At 40.2% G+C, this 24,929-nt stretch overlaps 1 protein-coding gene and 1 long non-coding RNA gene across 2 annotated transcripts in view; one reads left to right on the plus strand and one right to left on the minus strand.

Annotated features, from left to right (window-relative positions):
- The window catches only part of ddx51 (DEAD (Asp-Glu-Ala-Asp) box polypeptide 51), a 43,849-nt gene that overhangs the window by 16,560 nt on the left and 2,360 nt on the right, over positions 1-24,929 (plus strand). The window contains exons 6-15 of the mRNA XM_088304639.1: positions 5,528-5,599; positions 5,817-5,923; positions 6,008-6,116; positions 6,189-6,337; positions 12,299-12,500; positions 12,580-12,695; positions 12,787-12,903; positions 16,623-16,724; positions 16,845-16,908; positions 24,063-24,197. Coding sequence (XP_088160765.1) covers positions 5,528-5,599; positions 5,817-5,923; positions 6,008-6,116; positions 6,189-6,337; positions 12,299-12,500; positions 12,580-12,695; positions 12,787-12,903; positions 16,623-16,724; positions 16,845-16,908; positions 24,063-24,197 — 1,173 coding nt within the window. The remainder of the gene's footprint in view (positions 1-5,527; positions 5,600-5,816; positions 5,924-6,007; positions 6,117-6,188; positions 6,338-12,298; positions 12,501-12,579; positions 12,696-12,786; positions 12,904-16,622; positions 16,725-16,844; positions 16,909-24,062; positions 24,198-24,929) is intronic.
- LOC148331451 (uncharacterized) lies at positions 632-8,144 on the minus strand. Its single transcript, XR_015845063.1, has 3 exons — positions 7,445-8,144; positions 4,202-7,206; positions 632-1,461 (listed from the first exon to the last, which is right to left on the minus strand). It is a non-coding gene; the product is annotated as an uncharacterized LOC148331451 (long non-coding RNA).

Raw genomic sequence — 24,929 nt, forward strand, 5'->3', positions numbered from 1 at the left:
CATATTTAAAGACATTACATCCAAATTTGGGTCAAGTTTAATGCCAAAATATTCCATACCCGAAGGTATCAATCTAAAATTAATGGGTGTAACGTGGCCGAGATGGCAGGTGTTTGATACAGGCATGCTCTCAGACTTTTATTTATTTTGTAACCTGAAATTTTAGAAAATAAACGAAAACATTCCAGCAATACTGGAAGAGAGTGGATAGGATCTGTTATCACTGCTTGAATGTTATCAGCATACATATTTTATCCTCCGCTCCAACTGTATGCACACCTTTGATTCCTACATTTGCTCTGATCGCCAAAGCTAATGGCTCAAGAAATATCGTGAAGAGCTGCAGCGATAGAAGGCAGCCTTGCCTAGTTCCTCTGGAAAGCGGAAAAAAAATCTGAAATTATCCCATAAGTCATAATTGCTCCTCTCGGCTTTGAATATAGGAATTTCACCCAATTGCAGAAATCAAGTCTGTCAGGGATGTTTCTGTCAAAACAATCTGAACAAATGAATCAACCAGCCAAGATTGTCTTTGTCACTCACGAGGAACAGTCCTCCGAAGGCCCTCAGTGTGAGGAGGCCCAGGAGCGAAAGCTGAAACTTCCTGCTCCCGTGTGGTTTTTATTTGCATCACAGCATAAGCAATTTGAATATGCAACTCATACAGAATGGAAAACTTGAACATTTGACTTTATCACACTTGCCCACGCTCTTCCTGCTTATTCTAACAGTTTCAGTTTACAAGACATCTTTTGGTTCACACTTCTGCTAAGTTTGTGCTGACCGGTTTCCTGTTCTGCTGCTAGCGCAGACACTTCTGCTTATTCTGAAGAGCAAAGAGGAACATGTTGACTTGTGACCTTCTCACCTGTAAGCATAGGTTCGAAACTTGATAACATGACAAACTTCAAATTTCTTTCACACATCCCTCCTGTTTATCACGTTTCAAATATCATCAAAGGCTGTCGCTTGAGGGGGGAGAAAAACTACCCAAAAATTTCGTAACTTCGGTCAAAAAGAGTAGAAATCCATGCCCCAAGCGAGAAGCCAACGAAAAGATAACAATTAAAAAATAATAACAAAGCTAAAGCTGTTGGTTTCTTGAGACGAATGCAGACAGCAATCTGCGGCTGGGCAACTGGTCTGCGTTGATGCTGTCCTGGTCTCGAGGTTGTGCGCTGTTTGCCACAAAAAACCCTCTTTCCCACTGTGGTCTTTCGTCTGTACACTGGAGTGTATGTGGTGGAGATTCCACTCCGAGGGACTAACGTCGCTAGTTCTATCAGCAGGAAACCTGAGAAGCTTGCACTGCGACTGGGAGATCCAGCCGCCACGCCCCTCAACTCTTGCTGCCGTCTGGGTTACTGCAATCACCTGGTGAGGGCCATCCCAGCGTTCACTGTCCCAACGAGGTCGTTTCAACACCTTGAGGAAGACTTGGTCTCCCAGACGGTGGTCTGTCTGTGGATCAGAACACATTGGCAAGTCATTGTGTCTATGCATCTTTTTTCGGTCAAACATGTTTTTCATGTGGACTGGGACCGATGTGCCAGTCGCTGGTGATTCTGATGAGTCTAGGAGTCTATATGGGCGGCCATATAGGATTTCGAAAGGGGATAGTGTCCTTCCATCGGCTGGCACTATTGTCATTCAGGCCATTGACTTTTCATTTCGCTCATTGTCTTAAAAAGTCTGGCTTTAACAGTTCCGTTTGTGTGTTCCACAAGTCCTGCAGACTGTGGGTGGTATGCACAATGACGCTTTAAGTCAATTTGCAGTAACTGTCCCACTTTTGTTACGTCATTCACAAAATGCGTGTCATTTTCACTTTGAATCACTCTTGAAATACCAAATGTTGGGATAATTCGATTACACAATGCTTTTACAACTGTCTTATCATCAGCATATGCTGTTGGAAACAACTTAACCCATTTTGAAACCACATGAACTACAACCAAACAATATTGCATCTCTAATACTTTGTCTTTCAAACAAAAACACGTTGCCTACAAAAAAATTAGTTTGAAAAATCTGTAAGCATATCATTCTCCCCCCTCTTGACACATGACTACGCCCATGGGTCAATCTTGCTGCCCCTTCAAACAATGATTTAGGCAGCCAGGGTTTGCCATCTGCCAATTTGCTGACCCTGTCCTCAGCAATGTTTGCACCTTTGTTGTCCCAATGTGTGTGTTCAATAAGTGGTGCATTTTCCTGACATGAGATCAAAATGTCAAGTTGATTTGCCGTGTGTGTGTTCATTTCCTCTTTTAGCAGTGTTGTCGACCATGAGGGCATGCCTTGGGCTGCAGCCTTCGCTGCATTATCAGCGAGGCGTTTCCAATTGTAATTGGGTCATTTCCTGTTAAGTGAGCTTTGCATTTACAAATAGCTACTTAGACGTGCTGTATGCACAACTTCTTTTCCTGTTGTGGGTTTAAAGCCCCTGTTTGCCCAATGCCAACAGAACACATGAACATATATCTTGGCTGTCAGTCCAAATTGTAAAATGTTTTTTGAAAAACATCTTACAATTCTGGATCAGCGCAGAAAATTCTGCAGCTTGTCCTCAACATACAGATTTTAGTATTCCTTGAAACAAAATTTCCGTTTGCGTTGCTACAAAAAAAAATCCCACGCCATTGCGGCCGTCAAAAAAAAAAAAAGTATCTCCAGTCGGGAGAAAAGTGTCCATGAGGTCAGGTCGCGGTTTGGTGGTAATTTGGATGCGGCCTCCACAGTCGTGTGGCGTGCCATCGCCTGGTGCGGGAAAAGTGACGCCGGGCTGAGCGCACCGCACCCTAAGAGTGTGATATGTCCCTGTGACAATCAGGTCGCCGTGCAATGTGAATGTCATGTGGTGGACAAAAATTTCATTTTTGATTCCAAAAGAAGGACCGCCCGCAACTTTGTACGGTACTCTCAATGTTAATTTGTGGAGCAAGATAATCTCCGCAGATACCTCAACCGTTAAAGCAACGGTAAGGACTGCTTGAACACACTCTGACCTGGCTCTCGCCACGGGATCCAATAGTTATTACTAGTATGCAACTGGTTTCACTTTCCTCCGTGTTTCTGCAGCAACACGGGGGTCATGAAACCATTTTTTGCAGTCACTGTTTGCTCAAATGGTTCATAGTAATTTGGTAGTGCTGATGCAGCTTAATCAATGAGTTCACGCTTGACAAGTTCAAAAGCTTTGTCAGCCTCAAGTGTTCAAACAATTTTGTCATCAAATGTCATTGGCTTGTCATAAATTTCTGAGTAATTTGCAATCCATGCTCGACAATAATTGCACACACCTATAAAATACATCATTTACTTCTTTATTGGTTTTAGGGCTGTGGCGTTTTCTTTTTGCTTATCACTGACAATGCGCCCTTTTAAGTCAAAATTTGGCCTAAATATGTGACTTCTTTTTTCCACAGCTGCATCTTATCTTTCGCAACTTTGTTTCCTGTTTCATACAAGTATAGGATCAGCGCCAATGTGTTTGTTAAGCACTGGTCATATGTGTCTGAGGCAACTTGTGAGCTACTTCTAGTATTTTATTTGCGCCCTATTTTTTCCAAATATAGCGACCAATAGTAATGTGCCCTTTAAAGCTTTTGACGTTTGGTTCAATTCGCCCCTGCTTATTGACTCTGATATTAATGTCCAATTGTGTCAGTGCATCACGGCCTAATAAGTAAAACGGGCACGTTGATGATGAACTCCTTCCACACTTGCTTTTTTTATGTTTTTGTTTTTTACATGACGTGATTCTCCGTTGCTATCACGACTCGGTCCTGAAAAATTAATGTTTATAACAGGACTTTCTGTCCTCTCTTTTCCTGCTCGACACATTCATAATTTCGTGCATAATTTAGGATTTCCTCCATTTGACAAGTCGGCCAATTTAAATTTTTAAAGTTTATTTTCACATAATTACAAATTTCTTATCAACTTGATTAAGAAAGTGTTACTTTAGATGGGAGTTAAACAATTACCACTGATGGTCTGGAATCCCGCCGTGCAATCTGAAAATTGCATGGCGGGATTATTAATCTCATATGTGGAGAAAATTGTAATTACAAAATATAGTCACACTCTACACCTGCAGTAGAGCCATTATAAACACATATCGTACATCGAGTTCCTTTTTTATAACAATTTAACCAAAATATGCATTGATATTTAGGTATTATGAGAACAGACTTACTAATTAGGATAATTCAAAGTGGATGCATTATGTTCCGATTCCATACTGCATTGTGAACGTTGACATTTTCTTTTCCTTCGACCAAGCGAGCAACACGGAAGTATTGAGCCGTAGCTGCAAATGACAGCCAAATCAAGGGCCGCAGCGTCAGCTGTAGGTGCTATTTCTGTATTTCGCACATACACCGGCCGCAGCACACTATGAGGCGCGTGCTAGCCAAAACTCAAAACCAAAACTATACTATCACTGAACAGCATACAAGCAAACAATGCAACAAAGAAACACAACACAAAACGTGCATCTCTCATGCCATTCATATCCCCAAAAGAAATAAAAATAACACAGAGTATTGCAATGCATTCCGGGAACCCATCAGGCTCAGAGAATCGGATGGCTGGTTAGAGAGATGCGAGTGGTGTGCTTTGGGCAGTGTTTTTTTTTTTTGCACAGTCTGTTGTCTGAACCTATGCTTTTTCTTGCTTGCAATAACATCAATGATAAGACCGAATATGACACCGTGGGCAGCTGCCCTTTTGTCCAGCTTTCTCCCGCAGGCACATACTGGTCTGTTCTAACTGACCAGACCAAACCATCACTAAAAGATGTGTTCAGGTAATTTATTTGTCACAGCCAATTCAGAACGCAATAGTCTCAGACTTTAACCAGCAGGGTGTGCTAACATGCACTCTATAATGCCCTAAGGGGCATCGGCTGTTGCTTGAGTAGATAGCATATGTACGGATCTATGGGTCTCAGTCTATACACAAGGCGTGTCGCATTTCAGGGCGCCCGTCTGTTTTGGTGAATTTTATAGACTTCAAAGTGCGCCTTATGGATGCGAAAATACGGTAATTAACCATCCAACATGACTAGTAAATACAATATTAATTACAACCATGAACATATTTATATAGAAATAGCCTGAAGAGTAGCACAAACACATAGGGGGAGCAATCATTCCAAATATTCAAAGTGACGAAAACACAATCAATTTGGACCAAATCCAAAATGAAACGATGTGACTCCAACGTTCCTGCTCCTGATTGTTAACTGGGAACAATTACATATTTTAATGGAGCCAAGTAATTTCAAATACATTACAAATATTTTTTTTGATGATTTTATTTTAATCCAAAATTCCTAACTTGTTGTTTTCTTTGTCAATACTGTAGTCAATGTGCTGCAAGGTCCATTGGGTAACAATGGAGAACCCACATTGGTATTCTAGTGGGTGTGGACGCATATCAGTGGATGTAATGGGATCTGTCTGGAAAATGAATGATATTAGTGTGCTTTAAGGAAACTGAAAATGTTCTTTTCCATCAGGTGCTGATGAAGAGGGTTGTGTGCGAAGTCCGTGCTTTGGCTGTGTTACCGACCAAAGAGCTTGCTCATCAGGTCTTCTTCAAAAGTCTTTTTCTATACCAATAGGAAGTAATATTAATGTCGCTTAGACTTTTCATGGGTTGGTAGTATGGGTTTTCATTCACCTATTGCACATATTCAAATCAGAAATAATTCTTAAAATGTTAAATTCAATCCAGACATTTTTTGGGGGGTGGACTTAAGTCATGAATTTGTAATTACAGGAAGCGGCTGTTTGTCCTCTGTCCAGGTTTTCAAGGTTTTTACATCATATGCTGAGGGAACTACCTTGAAAGTGGTCATGCTGGCAGGCCAGAAGTCATTTGAGGCAGAGTTGGCTTCACTCTCTGAACAGAGGTGATTTAAAACTCAAACTGACATATAAGCTGTACAAATGTCCCACACTTGGCAAATACATTTAATTTCTCGATTATTCTCCAGGGGGGGGATGAGACGCTGTTTAGCTGATATTGTTGTTGCCACTCCTGGTCGACTCGTTGATCATATCAATCAGAATTCCGGCATCTGTCTGGATCACCTTAGGTTCCTTGTAAGTTCCTAAAATTCAAGCATTTGTTATTTTCAATCTGTTTGTTCTTATTTATTGTATCATTCGTTACAGATTGTTGATGAGGCTGACAGGATGATTGACAGTATGCGGCAGTCTTGGCTCAGTCAGGTAGTAAAGGCAGTGTATGGAACGGCAGACCAGAGAATAGAGAGCATGTCCATCTTCAGGCAAAAAGCTCCCTTGTATGTCACAGCAGCTAGGTGAGTCCCCAGGTTTTTGTGATTTAAAAAAAAATCCACTATTAATGTGGCCTGAAACCTTAACATCTCAATTGGATTAAAAAAGAAAAAATAATTCACATGCTCAAACTAATACTTAATGTTCAGGTAGTCCTCAGCTTCCACATGACCACAGATTTCGACACTGGAGCTATCTTGGTATAACCGCTCTTTGTGGGATACTTTCTAGGGGACAAATAGAAAGCTTTCAAACCCTTTATCTAAAGTACGCTGTTGCAAGATTTTTTCAGGTACTTCCAGCTCCGTCATTATTTTGTAAGAGAAATTTAATGCCCTCTGCTGGATGCCTCGCCCAGACTGATTCAATTTTTCATGGATTTGTTTAAGGGATGTAAAATGAAAAATATCAACTCGACTTGGCCCTTACTTCACTGGATGACAATGTTCAGTTTCATATCAAACCTCAATGGGAAAGAGACATGAAGGTGAAGCTACCTGATGACGTCTGGTTGGAGGGATGCAAATCTCAAAGCTGTATTACCTATTAATTTGTTTGCAGGGATTTCTGGAAGAGCTTGGCCCGATATTTTATCACACCTATGCAGAAATCAGAATGTGCATCATCCTTGGCAGACAAAGCATTGGTGGTTCTTGGGGAAATGCGCTAAAACTTATATCTATCAACTTGAGCTTTTTTTTTTTTTTTTTTTTTTTACATTGTTTCTTAGGTTTATTCTGAACTCTGTGTGTAACCATGATTACTATTCTGTCCTCAATGTGTGTCTGGACACAAATTGACAGACAATCTTCAAGAGAAATGCAGAGGCTGGAGTAAAGTTGAACTGCTTTACTGTTGTCTTCAATCTCTTGAGTAGAATTATTTTGGAAAACTGAAATGATACAAAAACATATAGTACAATTATAGCATGTTATTCAAAATAACATAAGCATACACAAATGATTATATAAAGAGCTGTGCATAACTTGTAGACAATATAAAATGCAGTCCATATCTTACTATAAAGTAACTGACACTCAGAAGGCAAGCAATAAACTAAATGTATATAACATCAAATTCGCCACACAAGCGCAAGTGTTACATGAAAAGGAAAGGAAAATGCTACTCACAAGCGATGCTTTTTTCAGACACAAACAAGCGAGTGGAAATCATGAGAACAGACGGTCGAATGGCTGTAACACGTAAAGCCAAGGCGGCAGTTAGGAGACTGCATGCACTTTGAACCGGAGGTGTCACGTGACTAAATGCGCCAATAAGAAGGCAAGTTAGAAATAGCAGGGAAAATAGTTACCTACGCCAAAGTGCCTGTAGAGGGAGACAAAGCAACATAAATACAGGTCAGCTATAACGAGTCATGACAATTACCTTTTTTGAATCATAACTGCAACCTGTAAAAAAATAAAACAATCATAAAGTGCTGTCTCAAACAGGCCCCACCCCAATTGGCAATACAGTAAGTATTCTCTAATACGGAATCATATTTGCATTGTCCATTCTTTCCATATAACAGAATTTCCTTATGTGGGAAACGACTATGGTACATCTCCTGTATGAACATGTGAGCGTATGCTAACAAAATACATCTTTTTTTAATATATATATTAGTGCTGTCAAGTGATTTTTTAACTAATTAATCACAAAAAAATTCCATGATTAATCACATTTTTCAACTACTATTTTTTGTGAAGCTTATAACAGATATTTACTCGAATAATATCTTGGAATTGCTGCAAAATCACCAAATATGAAGTATATTTAATTCAAAGACATCATGATAATAGCTTTCTTGGAATCTTGAATACGATCTAAATGGAGACATCTTTACAGACATTTATTTTATATATATATATATTAATTTTATATTTATTGTATATGTATATATATATATATATATATATATATATATATATATATATATATATATATATATATATATATATATATATATGTGTGTGTGTGTGTGTATATATGTCTATATATATGTGTGTGTGTGGGGGTGTGTGTGTGTATATATATGTACGTGTATGTGTATATATATGTGTATATATGTATGTGTATATATATATGTGTGTGTGTGTATATATGTATATATATAATGTGTATATGTGTATATATGCATATATATTATATATGTATTATATATATATATATATTATATATATATATATATGGTGGCACGGTGGCCGAATGGTTAGCACGATGGCCTCTCAGTGAGAGACAGCATCGGGCGTGGGTGCAATCCCGGCTCCGGCCATCCTGTGTGGAGTTTGCATGTTCTCCCTGTGCCTGCGTGGGTTTCCTCCGGGTACTCCGGTTTCCTCCCACATTCTACAAACATGCATGGCAGGCCGATTACAGGGACAACTGATGCAAATTAGCCATTGGCTATAATCTGGCATATTTACAGGAAACTGTTTGATTAATATGCACTGTCCCTGTATACTTTCAAAAATAAAAACAAATACAAATATATATATATATGTATACGTATATATGTATATGTATGTATATGTATATATATATATATATGGATATATATATATATATATATATATATATATATATATACACATGTGTATATATATATATATATATATATATATACACATGTGTATGTATATATATATATATATATATATATATATATATATACACATGTGTATGTATACATGTATATATATATATATATATATATATATTCACATGTGTATGTATACATGTATATGTATATATATATATATATATATATATATATATATATACGTGTATGTATACATGTATATGTATATATATATATACATGTGTATGTATACATGTATATGTATATATATATATACACATGTGTATGTATATGTATATATGCATGTATACATGTATATGTATATATATATATACACATGTGTATGTATACATGTATATGTGTATATATATATACATGTGTATGTATACATGTAAATGTATATATATATACATGTGTATGTATACATGTATACATGTATGTATATATATATGTATATATTTGTATATGTATATATATATAAAGCTCTCTTGAAGGAGAAAAAAAGCGCTTTTGTCTCAGGCGACAAGGAGGAGCTGAAGAGAGTACAACGTCAGCTGAGAAGGAGGATCAGAGCGGGGGAAAAAGTCCTATAGGATGCGGATCGAGGAACAGCTGCAGAATAATAATGCTAGGGATGTCTGGTGGAGCCTGAAGACCATCTCAGGCCACGGACAACCAAAGACCCAGAACGGGGGGACCTTCAGTGGGGAAATGAGTTGAACCTATTTTTCAATAGGTTTGATCAGATGCCTGCCCCCGCTCAGTCTCCCTTGCAGCAACCCCCACCAACCCCTCCTGCCATTGCGAATGAGACCCTCTCTCCCCCTCTCTCTCCTATCAGCTCTCCCCTCTCTCTCTTCTCTCACATTACCCGGGCGGCAAATGAAGGCGAGGAAGGCAGCGGGTCCAGATGGGATTTGCTCCCAGCTCCTCAAATCCTGCGCAGACCAGCTGTGTGGAATCATCCAGCATATGTTCAACCTGATTCTGAAGCTGGGCAGAGTCCCCCAGCTGTAGAAAACATCCTCCCTGGTTCCGGTTCCGAAGACCCCTAATCCGAAGGAGCTCAACAACTTCAGACCAGTGGTGCTGACGTATCATCTGATGAAGACCCTGGAGAGACTGGTCCTCGTCCATCTAGCCTCCTGGTGAGCTCTTCGATGGACCCACTCCAGTTCGCATACCAGCCTGGCATCAGTGTGGATGATGCCATCATCTACATGCTCCACACTTCACTCTCCCTCCTGGAGAAGGCGGGGAGCACTGTGAGGATCATTGTCTTTGATTTCTCCAGTGCTTTTAACACCATCCAGCCCACCATATTGGGAGACAAGCTGAAGCAGGCGGGAGTGGCCCACCACCTCATCACATGGATCCACGACTACCTCATAAACCGGCCACAGTACGTGAGAACACAGGACTGTGTGTCTGACGTGCTCCGTTGCAGCACGGGAGCGCCGCAGGGAACTGTTCTGGCTCCCTTCCTGTTCACCCTCTACACCTCGAACTACAAATACAATTCCTCTACCTGTCACCAGCAGATGTTCTCTGATGACTCTGCGATTGTCGGCCTCATCACTGACGGAGACGATCGGGAGTACAGAGGGGTTACTCAGGGTTTTGTGGACTGGTATCAGCAGAGCCGCCTCCAAATCAACGCTGGGAAATCCAAAGAGGGGGTGGTGGATTCCTGCAAGCATCGGCACTCTCCATCTGCACCAGTGAATATCCAGGGAACAGACGTTGAGAGGGTCTCAACTTACAAGTACCTGGGTGTTCATTTGAACAATAAACTGGACTGGAGCGACAATACAGACGCTTTCTATAGGAGGGTCAGAGCAGACTACTCAGGAGGCTGAGGTCCTTTGGCGTTCAGGGGACACTCCTCAGGAACTTCTATGATTTGGTGGTTTCATCTGTCATTTTCTCTGGAGTTGTCTCCTGGGTAGGAGGCATCTCGGGCTGGGACAAAAAGAGACCGAACAAACTAGCGTTTTTTTCCCCCTCTGTCCCATGGACAGACATTAAGAGTGTTTCCTTACACTTGTATATGTTGTGGGATGTAAGTGTGTAAATACATGGGGATTTGTGTATGTACGTATATACTGTGTATATTTGCATGCTTTTTATGAATGTCTGCTGCTAATGTTATACATTAACAACTACATTACGCCGCCGCCTCTGTGTGATCTATATCATTGCTCCTGTAACACTGCAAATTTCCCCATTGTGGGACTACTAAAAAACATCTTTATCTTTATGTGTACCATAAAGGACATCGTGTTGGTGTGTGTTTTACAAAGTTACATCAAACACACCCCGTAACCTTTGTGTGCTAACTACAGCTAGCTTTCAGACACAACTGTACATGTCAGAAATGAAAAAAGGATCAGCCACAACGTGCTTCCTTTCTAGGTGATCGAGCATCCCTGTCGTACTGACATGAAAGTGAAGTTTGCATCAGAAGTATATGTGGGTGAAATGTGCCGTAACTTTAGGACTCTGTGTCTAATACCCGGTAGCCATGACACTTCTTACCCATAATGCTTCTGTTTACATCGCGGATTATGGCGTATGTGCGCCCTAGACAGCCAGCCGGGAAAAGGTTGAGGCTTTTTCAAGAGAAGAGCAATGTTTCAAATGAATAAATATAGAAATAAACAACACATCGACTTTTTGAATTACTGGGCGTCGATTTGGATCGACGACGTCGTTGTGATTAGTAGACTAATTTTGGCAGCCCTAGACTAAACATGAGAAAACAGTCTGTCAGATTACTATGCACATAGTGCATACATTCTTCTATCAGTAAAATTGGTGAGTGCATAATACTTAAGTCATAAGTAAAAACATAATTTGAAGGGCAATTTTAGGGGGCTTCTAAGTATCCAAGCGTGTGTTATTCTTGAAACATAATGGTTAAAGGGGATGTCAAGTCGAAGATTTTCATGACAATATGTCCTAACGTAAACACAGTATTCAGATTAATATTGCATTTGTGGAATATGAATTAAGCAGAAAAATCCCCATTTTTATCTACTTCAGGGCGCAGCCATTTTGCCTTGTACTGCCACTTGCTGTTCACTGAAAATTACAAAACATGGCCTAAGGTCTCAGGTTGAGAATATCATGTTTTTCTGGGTGTGCTTACTTGACGCAAGATGACCTATTAAAATGTATGAGCAGTAATTTGTAGGGCTATAACAATAATGGCGACATCGCACCATCAAAACCACAAAGTCGTCTTCGTCATGTTCCAATATTAAAAGCAGCATATTAAACAATAGCATGAGTTTTTTCACAGTTTCGTGATATTTTTTAATAACCCCCACACCACCACAATACCTTGGTAATTGTTACGTCTCTAGTAGTTTTGACAATTGACTCACGTTCTTCATTACAGCATGTCTCCTCCTCAAATGCCACTTCAGAAGTTACTTTTCTCTGCCACACTCACCCAAAATCCAGAGAAATTGCAGCAGCTGGGCCTCCACCAGCCAACGCTTTTCAGCTCTGCCAACACCCCCGGTTGCTGTGACTGTCCTCAGCCAACAGTTGTCTCCCATAATAAACCTGAGCAGTTTGACATCCCCCAAAGTCTGACGGTTAGTTTTGTGTGAATGGAGGTGATTAGATTATCATTCTGTATGTCCCTGATTAAGTTATTGCTTGAATGTTTTGTAGGAGTTTTATGTGCCCTGTACGCTCAGCAAAAAACCTCTCATTATACTCCACTTCATCCTGCGCATGAAGCTCAGACCCATTCTTTGTTTTGTTAACTCCAGAATGACAGCTCACAGGTTAGAGAGAAACACCATTTTATGCATTTGTGTCAGTGTTAAGTGTAAATGTTTTGTTTTTTTAAAACATGTTTCTGTTGGTTGTCCTCAGACTTTACCTGCTGATACGGCTCTTTGGTGGCGTTCAAGTAGCAGAGTTCTCCTCTAGACTATCTCCCAGAGAAAGAAAGAAGAGGCTAAAGGAATTTGAACAAGGAAAGATTCACCTGTAAGAATGCACCATCCATATCACAATCAGTATGAGTTTAAAACATCATGACCACATTTAGTCTAGACGCCTTAGTACTCCTTCAAAATTAATTTTGAAGGTTTCTGTCTATGATATTCACTATGCTTATTCACAAAATGAAATGTATGTAAGTCATTGTATTCTGAAATGATATGTTAGTAATCCTAATTGCCTTAAAGAGCGGTTCATCTATTTGTGTAATTATGCTCAAAAACAAATGGCGAATATGGCGCCATAACATGATGGCGGCATAAAGTGTTTGGATGTGCACAAGTAATGGGTAGTTTTTCATCAACGTAAATATTGGTATGACTATGATATAATGCAGGGGGCAGGGAACCCTGGTTCCTGGAGTCTTATCCTGCTTGTTTTAGATCTCTCCCTACTCCAAAACCACCTGATTCAAATGATCAGCATGTCAACAATTTGAATCAGATGTTGGGAGTAGGGTGAGGTCTAAAACAAGCAGGATACGACCCTCCAGGAACCGGAGTTCCCTTGCCTGATCTAATGGGTGGGATTACCCCCTATATTACCTTAAAATAAATAATCGTCTTTGGAGCAGGTCACTCGTAAAACTTTGTGACCCTAATATAATTAATATAGTTTTCAGTTCTGGGCTCTCTTTCTTTAACAAGTCTTGTTTCTCCTTTTAATCTACTAGTAATATTTTCATGTACTGCTGGGTCCAGTAAAGCAAATTCTCTCACAGAGCAATAGTTAAACATTGCAGTGAAATCCGTGTTTGCTTAATTAGTTTTTGAATAAGGATGACAATGTACAAACTAGAACACAACAATGTTGATGGTATCCTTAGTGTTGTTAATGGAAAAAAAATAATTTAAACGGCTCATATGTCTTTTTACTTAGACTACACATTGACTGTGTGCCTTCCTCAAACTGCAAAAGGGTTAACTGCAATATCCCCGGTCATGACGACTGTATTTCGTGTAAAAATCCTGAATTATGTTGAGTTGCCCTCATGTAGGAAGGTGGTTACCATAGCAAAGAAGAGAGTTTACTCAAGAGATTTGAAAGAAAATTACAGACAAGTCCATTGAAGGTAAAGAATACAAGACCATCTCCAAGCAGCTTGATTTTCCTGTCACTCCAGCTACACATGTTCAGTAATGTAATATCCTCGGGACTGCAGCCAACCTCCTGGGACATGGTGGCAGGGGGAATATTGCTGACAAATGGTTACACAACAGCCCAGAGCAACCGCCAAAGATCTTAAAAGTTAACTCCAAGCTCAAGGTACATTGGTGTCAGATCACACCAACTGTCATTGTTTGAGTGGCTTAACGGGAGATGACCAAGGAGGACTCCACTGTTGAAAATAAATCTTAAAATAGCAAGACAAATCATTAAACAAAGAGAAAATTGATTTTTCCTAACTGTATGTCGCCAATCCACAATGCTTCTGTGACAATTTGCAATGGACACATGGGGAAAAAACTGGAACATTTTGGCTGGGCACATAAGCTCTATGTTTATGGATGCAAAAATTAAGCATGCCAAGAAAAGAAACACTGTCCTGACTTTGAAACATGGAGGAGTCTCTGTTAAATTCTGCTCCTGCTTTGCTGCACTGGCACATATTGTCTTAAATCTGTGCAGCGTCCAATGATATCTCAAGACTTCATATAAAGGTATGCCAGAGAGAAATGTGCTGACCGCAGTGTCAGAAAGCTTGGTCTCAGTTGCAGATCATCAATCCTGCACCAGCAGTGTTGTTTTCGTGAACGACAATGATGATATTTTTTTCCATGACAATAATGAGACGATGAAGAGCCAAGCGTGACTCTTTGACGACGAAAACATGTGACGTACATGAATTTTTGTTGACAAGACGAAATTGTTAGCGTGTGGTCCGTTAGACTTTCAAAATTGATGACATCACTTCTCATTGTACATCTAATCTGTCTCTCAATAATTGCAATGCTGGGGTAATCTATCCTCGTTTGGGCACGCCCACCACCGGGACAACACGCAAGGGTGCATGCGCGGCACTCACCGTTGCACACACTGGCGCACACACCGGCACAACAAAACACGAACACGTCTGCGGTCATTTGTCTCTGCTCACACACACTGACACGGTTTCCTTTGACGGACCATGGCGACAGTGACACTCGGTAGGCTACTTGGTTCTGATAACAGCAAGCTGTTACAAGTAAACAAGACTTGTTTGCTAGAGTTTGTACTTGTGCTACTGTATTCGAACAAGTCTAATACAAGTCTATGTTGTTAAAACCTTTTTACTTTATGTTACTTTAAGTGAAATAAAGCTGCTACAGTTGTCAAATGAAATGTTCTGGTGCTCGGCTTATTTTGAAACAATGAGCATTGATTCCACTGTTACCACTTTTATCTGTTTGTAACGCATAATCCTAGTAGTCGTTCAAAAAGTCTTCGCTATTGGGTGGGAACCTCGTATGCCTGTTTTTAACTAAAACAGACTAAAACCTTTAATAAATTTACAAAAACAAGACAAACCTTTTTGAGTTTTCGTCAACTAAAACTCGACTAAAACGATCATGAATAGGAACGATTAAATGTGACGAAAGCTAATCAGCATTTTCGTCCAAATGACTAGGACTAAATCTACAATGCCTGCCAAAAATGACACTGTGCACCCGGTTAATGCCCCAAAACACTCCGCTAAAAACACCTAACAGTGGTGGGAACGCCAATCCATCAATTAGCATTTAATTTTTAGGCTGCCTACATGGGCCCAGTCAATCCCTTGTCGGCGAAAGCCAATTGGTATCGAGAACGCCCTTAGTATGTTACATGCAGGCGCCGCACAACTAGACACAGTCAAATAAAGAAAAATAAAATAAAAACAACGGACACACACAGCGTGGTGATTGGTGAAATTCAAACAATATGGGACAATGTCATTGCGGTCTGTGGGACCAAAAGTTATACACACGTCTCATTATTTTTTTATTTTGCTGCACCTCTGTTTGAGCGGCGCCTAAGAGTGACATAGTATTGCTAAGTATGTTCTCAACGCCAATTGGCTGTCGGCGAAGACTCGTATGGACTGGGCCGACCTGAAATAATTTCGGCATGATGACTGTTGGATTGACGTGCTCACAACTGCTAAATCCAATTGAACATCTGTGGAAGGTGCTGAAACTTGCTCTCGAGAGGAAGCACCCTCCAGAACTGAGAGAACTACAGCAGTGTGCTCATGAAGAGTGTGGAAAAACAGCTGCTGAGAAGTGCAGAAGACTCATTGAAAGTTACAAAAATTGTTTGATTGCACCGGTTGCCTCGAAAAGCAACCAAATATCAATTTAAAGATACCGTTATTTTTGTCCAGGCCTGTTTCATGAGTTTTTTTTTTATATAATTCTGTTGAACAATAATAATAATAATTCAAAAGCAATGTCTGATTTTCTATGGTTAATTTTCATTTTTGTTTGTATTCATTGTTACTTTTGTCATATTCAAGTTTTGTGGCCATTGTGGGTTTTTCTTTTATTAGCAATTCAGTCTATGTACTGTATATATTGCCACAGGCCAGCGTCAAACATTTTTAAAGATATATTATATATAGATTAAAGAATTTCCTATGAGATCAGAACAGTATCCGCCTACCATAAACACTCTCTGATCAACACATGAGGTACTGTGCATATACACATTCTAATTTGGAACTATGCGTCTTCCATTGGCATTTGAAGGTTAATCAGCACTGATGCAGCTGCCAGAGGCATTGACATACCTGGGGTCAAATGTGTTGTAAACTATGATGCGCCACAGTACATTAAGACATACATTCACAGGTAAGCTTTCATGTAAATGATTAATAAGATGTTTAATAACAATTTTGTCAAAGTAATCCTTTATCATTGTTTTTTCATCCATAAATGGTGGTGTAAACCGTTTCCTGGTTCTTGTTTCAGAATTGGGAGAACTGCAAGAGCTGGAAAAACTGGTCTGGCCTTCACCTTTTTGCTTGGAGTACAGGTCAAACACATACACATTAATTAGTGCATTACTCACTAAAAGTTAGCCATATTTGTCTTTTGAGTGAAATTTGAGCCTTTAGGTTAAGTCAATTTGACTGTTTCTAAACTTTTGAATGCCCTGATGTTCTTTAACAAAGAGCTGCATGACAAAATTCGTACCAAGTGGTTGATTTATCGCCAATAAATTTCCTGGTTCATTTACAATTGGTCTTTTAACAGTCCTCTTCTTCATGCTGTTCACATTTTGAGACCATGATAGCACCTAACAACCTTATTGTATGATCCCAAACTGGATGCCCTGAGAGAAGTAGCCATTGAGTTTAGAGCAGGGGTCCGCAACCCTGCTCCTCGAGGGCCGGTGTCCTGCAGGTTTTCCATCTCTCCCTGCTGCAACACAGCTGATTCAAATGATGAGATAATCAGCAAGGTCTGCAGAAGCTAGATAACGATGGCTCAGGTGTGTTGCACCAGGGAGAGGTGGAAAACGGGCAGGACACCTGTCCTCGAGGAACAGGGTTGAAGACCCCTGGTTTAGAGCGTCACAAAGTGCAGTCAGCTACAGGGAGACTGGAAGAGTCACAGAAGAGCATTGTTTCAACCAAATTTATCGTTCGATTCATGGATTTAACACTTGCGATTTTTTTTCCGTTTAGTTCCTTCTATAAGAACAAGTTGTGCAAAAAGTACTGAAAGAAAGAAAGAAAGAAATGGACACCGGCACTGAAAAGTTGAGGACATTTTAGGTTCATCCTGAAATGTTATCTGGAAGCCCCTTATTTTAATCAATAGTTTGAACACCTAATGAATATGAACAGACTTAGACTCATAGCTGTATAAGTCTGTTCATATTAATTTTGTATTTTCATTACCATAAGGCACAATTAAAATTCTTAAAATTGGACGATGCACCTTATAATGTGGCATGATTCGTGGCACGCATGTTCCAAAATCTGTTAACGTGTGACATTGAAGAGCGCTCTGCTTGACTGACAAGGCGGATTTCCAGTCGACACGCTGCTTATATAGAGGAAAGGCGGACGTGACTGAGGACAGCATGCGGACGGTGAAAGGCAGTTAAAAGGGGAAGGGTGCACTTCCAAGAGCGCACTAAAGGCACAGCCCCAGTTGGTACTGGTATGCTGTATACAGTAGTGCAGCTAATTACCTCAGAACTTTCCATCATTTTGGGTAGCTTGACGAATACCACGCATTGAGCGTCAGTGTAAACGGGGGCATTTAAAGTAAAGTTGCGAGTGGCATGTGCGTGATTTTTTTATTTATGACAGAGGGCGAACATAGCTTTACCAAGACTGTGAGGCATCGCCGGGCGAGTTACGCCACAATTTGTGAATGGATTGTGGACGCTTAGGTGTCTGCTTGCACTGTTGTTCAAGCTTTCCCAAAAGCCAGCATCATTTCTGAGGATGCACACTGCATCAAGTCTGACTCTGACAATGATGAGAGGGAACCTGGCATATCAAATACTTCAATAAAGTACCACCTAACTTAACTTTTTGCTCTCGCTGCCTTTTTACAAGGTTAGGTGTTTGTGTTCACAGGCCAGGCGGATGATTGACCTAGTCTTTTCAGTGTATCTGGGCTCGTCCCCTGAGATTATCATGAAATCATGACCGCTTCACCAAAATTTACGTAGAGTAGGATAAGAAAATAATATCTTGAACTGCGAGTCGTTTAAAAAAAAGCCATCGCAGCCCTGGCAACGTGGGGTGCTAGCATATCATAATTTGAATTTTGGGGGAAAAAAAGCTCTTTTGATAGAAAATGACCGCTATAAAGGGCCAAAAATTGTGAAAAATTTGAAAGAAAATAAAAAATGGCTGACTTTATTTTGAGTTGATAGTAGGGCTCCAGAGACTTTTTTTTGTAGGTCTTGGGATGTTACATATGCCTATTGTATTGTACAACTTAGTAAGTAACTAAGTAACTATTTGAAGAAATATATAAATGTTGTATTGTAAAATAAGAGATATGGCCACGCCCCCTCTCTTCCCTCCATGTTTTGGTGGGAGTCATGCTCCTAACAGCCTCACATACTGTCTCCTCCCCGTCAGGAAAAGTCATGTCAAAAAGGTTTTTTACAATTTCTATGAGATCCCACTTGTCTAAAAACAGCATTGTGATTGATATTGTTTTTGTAGAATATGAATTAAGAAGCAAAATCAGCCTGTTTTTATCCATCTCAAGGGGTGGCCATTTTGCCACATGCTGTTGACTGAAAATGACATAATGACCAGTCACAGCTCAACTTCGTTAGTTAGTTAGTTTTTTTTTCACTTGACTTCACCTTTAAATTGTCAAATATTAAAATGTTAAGTGTTGCATTTAAAGGGTCATGTTCTCGAAGTTTTGAATTAGGGCTGCACGATATTGGAAAAAAATAACATTGCAAGTTTTGGGGAGGCTGCGATGTACATTGCAATATTGAAACTAGAAAAATTTTCACCTGATGACTCAAATAGCTCTGTTTGGGAAGACTTTGCTTTGTTTATTATAGAGCTCTGGGATGGCCACTTGATAGAAATACGTGCGCCACGGCATTTTATACCTTTTGTTGAGCGTGCGGATAATTTTCTTAAACCTCTTTTTCGTGACAGCGTCGAGTTGCTTTCACTTTTGTTTTCGCCCCGTGAAAAGTTATTGCATTCGTGATTAGTCGATGCTGTTTGAACTTCTTATCAAAAGGTGTTAGAATAAAGGCGTCTGTCATTGCTTTTTGAGTAGATGGTTTTACATCGGGTCCCACTAATGAGTCTGAACTGGTTATAAAGGGGCTCGTAATAGCATTCAAATGGTCGGACAGGTTTGTTTTATGACCTTGTGTTGCAGCAACAACGGCAAAGCACTGTCGGCAGAGGTTTTTTTTATGTGTTGTATATTCCTTTTTATGGCCAAAATAATTCCATATTTCGGATGTTGACTTTCTTTTAGGTGACTAAATCTATTGCCGCTTCTGCTGCCCTCCCCTCCTCCTGTTTTCGGGGCAGACTGGCCGTGTGAGTGGAGGCGTGGGGCAGGGTGGGCGTTGACTAATTAGCAGGGGGCATGAGCAAGACGGTCTGCATAGTCTCAACAGCATAGTGTAGAGTGTTGCTTTTATGAAACAAAACAAAAGTTTCTGTGTTCTAAATAAAAAATATTGCGCATGTGCACATCGCAATCATGATGTTCAAACGGCATATCGTGCAGGCCTAATTCATATATTGTTTAGTCCAGACTAAGGGGTTGATCTGTGAATGATGATTGCTCTCTATAAAAGGGATAACGGAGCCTATGTCTCTGTCACATAATAGATTATTTAACATTGTATTTCACACATCAATGTAAACAGCAGCAAATATGAACTGGATATTTTACAAAAAATAAATAAATAAAAGAGCAGGTGCACTAGTTGTTTGAGTCACTTAAAAATATAAGAAAATATAAAACCTATAAAATATTTAAAAAAATACAAAGCAGGTGTACTAGCGCCTGAGTTGTTTACAAAAATATAACACTGAGATAAAATCCTCTGTACAACAGCAGCAAAGTTGTAAATTAGAAAAATTCAAAATAATTACAACAAAAGTATTAAAAAAATAAAAGAGCAGGTGCATTAGTGCCCTGAGTTGTTCACAAAAACTAGAACAGTGAATAAAACTCTGTAAAACAGCAGCAAAGTTATAAATATCTTTAAACAAAAATATTAAATATGAAGAATTAAAATATGAGCAGCTGTTCTATACCCAAATCATTTTGACTCACAAAATTATCTGCCTTTCTGACAGCATATCAAAGTCAGAGCAGAGCTGTCACAGGAGGAGGAGGAGAGCTATTCCGGCAGCTGTGTTGTGTACCGGTCTGCGATTCTGCACCCTCCTTCCAAGTTCAGCAATTCCCATCTCAGTCTCACAGGTTTTGGGCCAAGAATACCAGTTTATCCACCATTGCAGGCTTGAGACAAGACCATTGGCAAATGACAATGTTCCCACTTGTACTAAAAAGCCTTTCTGATGGGGAGCTAGTGGCAGGAATGCATAGATACTTGCGGGCAAGCGTGGCGACTCGTGGAAAGTTTATTTGGTAAGTTTTCCAGCATGCAAGTGCATCTTCATCTTAGTCGATACAAGGTGTTAGCAGGTAGTTGTTTACCTTTGCTTCCACTGCCTCCCTTGGGGTCAGAGAGGAGACACCTGTTGCTTCCGCTCTGCTCTCTAATGACTGGAATAAACTTCCGAAGGACCTCTTGACTTTCTTTGCTTGAGGTGATTCAGCAACTGTGGGATCCTCTTCAGTGCTGCAGCTTGATGTCTCCTGGGCAATCAGCTGTGAGGTCATTCTGGCCTTGATTTTTCTTTTTGTCTGCATCGATGAAGTCCATCTTGAACCGGGGGTCCAAATAAGATGCAATATCAAGCAGCTCACGAGTGGCTTCATCTTCATATTTCTCATTGATGTAGTGCAACATCTCTTTTAAATTTCTTGGTCAGATCTGTGTCCCCATCTTGGCCTTGCAGCAATGATGTGTTGAAGAGGTGAATAATTGGCTTGACACCGGAGACACTGTGGTCTTCACCTGAAAGGGTATCTGTGAAGTCAAGAAGTGGGCCCAGTGACTTACTGACAGATTCAAGGACATCTATATCTTGCCAGGTTGGGACTAGATGCTGCGCCTTCTTGTCCTGAGACAGGACCAGAGCAAAAGCCTTCTGTTGCTCTAGGATCCTGCTGATCATCATCTGTCTGGAGCCCCATCTTGTTGGGCATTGTGTTATGAGGGAATGTAAAGGCAGATTGAGTTCCTTTTGGGCATTTTCAAAAGCAGTTCTGGCCTTACAACTATGCGAGAAATGACCCACCATCTTATTGCAGACACCTGTAGCATGGTCAATCTTGTCATTCTTTTTTACTGCATATTCTTAAAGGGGAAAAAAGACAAAACAAATTAGAAATTATTATTTCTGCTGTTATCAGTTTATTTATAAATTTACTGACTTATCGTCATCACGATTATCATCTTTAGGATTATGCATTTACATTAAATGAGTAGTTTTGCCTCAAAATGACTTTTTTCGATTGATTACTCATGCCATGGAGACTTGAGTACAGTACAATATTTTTTGCATTTGTCATTTCCTAAGACAAAAAAATAAAATACCCCCATTTGTGACAATGGTGACCAAATGCAATGCACATTTGGTATCCACTGTCATGGATGGGGATAGCTACTGCTAGCACTTTTTTTTTGTCTCAGGCATGTCACAAACACACAAAAAATATTGTACTGTACTCAAGTTTCCATAGCATGAGTAATCAATAGAAAAAAAGTCCTTTTGAAGCTGAACTACTCCGTTGTTTTATTCCACTGCAAAAACTCTTGACTTATCACAAATAGTTGTCTTATTTCTAATAAAATTATCATTATCATCCTAAATTAAAAATGTCTAAAAACAAGTTACTTTTTAGGTGATGTCTTATTATAAATGTAGTGAGATTTGTTTGGCCCAGCTATGAGACATTTTAATGATTATTATTACAATTATTAAATACATATTGTTATACTAACCATTCAATGATTAATATTAACTTACCCACTGCAAGATGCAGCCTGTGCCCAAAGCACTGCAACCTAGTCCACTCGTTTAAGACAGCTGCCCTCACCATGTTTGCAGCATTGTCTGTCGTCATACAGACTGGACGTTTCTCGTTCAGGTTGCAAGCTGCCATAACGTTTCTCAGTCCCGCTGCAATATTCTCACTTGTATGAACATCCGGGAAAAATGCAGTTTGCAAACAGCGACTTTTGAGTTCAAAATTTGTATTAATGAAGTGGACGGTCAGACTGATGTATGGGGCTGTTGTCCGGATAGACCACAAGTCCATTGTAACGGCAAAATTATCTGCTTGCAACGGCTCATCTTCAGTGCGCATCTTCTGTTGATTATACAATTCTGGGATGGCCACTTGAGAAAAATAGGTGCGTGATGGCATTTCATACCGTTCGTCGAGCGTGTGGACCATTTTTTTTAAAACCCTCTTTTGTGACGGTGTTGAGTGGCGCCATGTCTTTCGCCAGGTGAAAAGTTATTGCGTCCGTAATTTGACGATGCAGTTTGGAGTTCTTATCGTATGGTGTTATGCTGGCAAATGCGTCTGTAATTGTTCTTTGAGTGGAGTTTCACCTCTGGTCCCACTTCTTAATTTGAACTGGTCGTACAGTGTCTTGTGATGACGTTTCAAATGTTCGGACACGTTTGTGGTGTTAACTCGAGTTGCAGCAACAATGGTGAGGCACTGTCGGCAAAGAATGTTTTTTTGTTCTGAACCGTCCTTTTTCTAGCCGAAATACTTCCATATTTCAGATACCGATTTTTTTTTGGGGACTAAATCTCTGGCCGCCGTCGTCCCTTCCATGATGCCTGTTATTGTTTTCAGAGCGCACACAGTAGGAGCGAGGAGAATGGAAGGGGTGGGGGAGTGGCCAGTGACTGGCGGGAGGGAAGGAGTGATCGAGACAGGCTGTGTGGCGCATACAGTAGCTTGCTGTTTCTATGAAGCAAAACAAATTTTGCGTGCTCTAAGAAAAAAACAAAAAGACAAAAATTGCACGTGCTACGACGTGACAATTGCGCATGCGCACATCGGAATCGCAATGTTTAAACCGCATATCGTGCAGGCCTATTATTTTGAACGTTATTGTCATTTTATTACGATCTGAAATCAATTTTGCTGTGTAAAAGAAATCTGGGAGTTTATTGAAAGGCCCGAGTTGAAAACAAGGTCCAAGAATTTTATCCATCGTAATAATAATAATAATAATAATAATAATAATATTCCCTTTATTAGTCCCACAATGGGGAAATTCGAGATTCGAACCCAGGCCTCCTGGGGAGACTGGGTCCTGAACGCGGCGCCTTAGACCACTCGGCCATCCTGGCAGCCATGTCGTAGTGGCTTTCTCAGCCATGTTTTGTCTGGTCCATCACCGAGGACCCATTTGCTCTGGGTAACCCACTCAGGGGGGTTTAAGTCCCCAGAAAACTAATCTGCTAGTATCACTGGGTCACACAAATCCCTCCACCACAATAAGTTGTTTGAACAATTTTCTGCCTAAACACACAACTGTCTGAAGCAAGGTTTCTGTTGTCCCCTCAGGAGAACAACTTCCTCCAGATGGTTACTAAAGCAGGGAGTCTGGATATCCAAAAGCAGATTATTAAACCTGAAAACCTGAAGAGTATGGAAGGCCGATATGAACAAACACTGCAGGAGCTTGCCGCTCTCATTAAGGTAGTATTACCGAATGTTAACGGCTTCATTTCAAATGAGTGAATGTACAACACATTGGTTTAACAAATTCCACACCGGAAAAAAGTAAACCAAGATAAACAATTTAAGAAGCAATATATTAATTATAAATGCAAATAAACAGTCCCATTCATTTGGTTGATTTGTCACAGGAAGGCAGCTAGATAGTCTCCCATTCTGTTTGTACAGATTCTGGCATCCTAAAAGCATATCTGACCTTTAGAAATGTAGTGCTCTCGAGGTTTTGTAAGGCAGCTATACACTCCAAGGTACAATGTTTTATGACAATTTAGTGCTTTTAAAATGAGAAGGACAATTTCAAAACAAAATCTGAATTTTACACGAAGCCCATGCAGGTAGCTACCGTATTTTCACGAACATGAGGCGCACTTTAAAGTCCCAAACATTCTCCAGAACGCACGAGGCGCCCTGTAATGCAGAGCGCCTTGTGTATAGTCTGAGATCCATAGATCTGTAGACGTGCTATTTGCTTGATCAACGCACCTCACTATTTTGGAGCATTTCACAGTGCGTGTTAGCAGCCCCTGCTCGGAAAGCCTGTCACTACAAAGCGACACAGAATTGACCGTGACAAATAAATTCTGTGAACACTACTGTCAGTGATGGCTTGAGACAGTCAGTTAGAACACACATCCTGCCCAAAGCACACCACTCACGACAGCTCTCTAATCAGCCATCTGATTGACGGAGGCT

Source organism: Idiotropiscis lumnitzeri, chromosome 9 (genome assembly GCF_059441095.1).
Source record: "Idiotropiscis lumnitzeri isolate Australia: NSW breed Sydney's pygmy pipehorse chromosome 9, RoL_Ilum_1.0, whole genome shotgun sequence".
In the NCBI taxonomy this organism is placed as follows: domain Eukaryota; kingdom Metazoa; phylum Chordata; class Actinopteri; order Syngnathiformes; family Syngnathidae; genus Idiotropiscis; species Idiotropiscis lumnitzeri.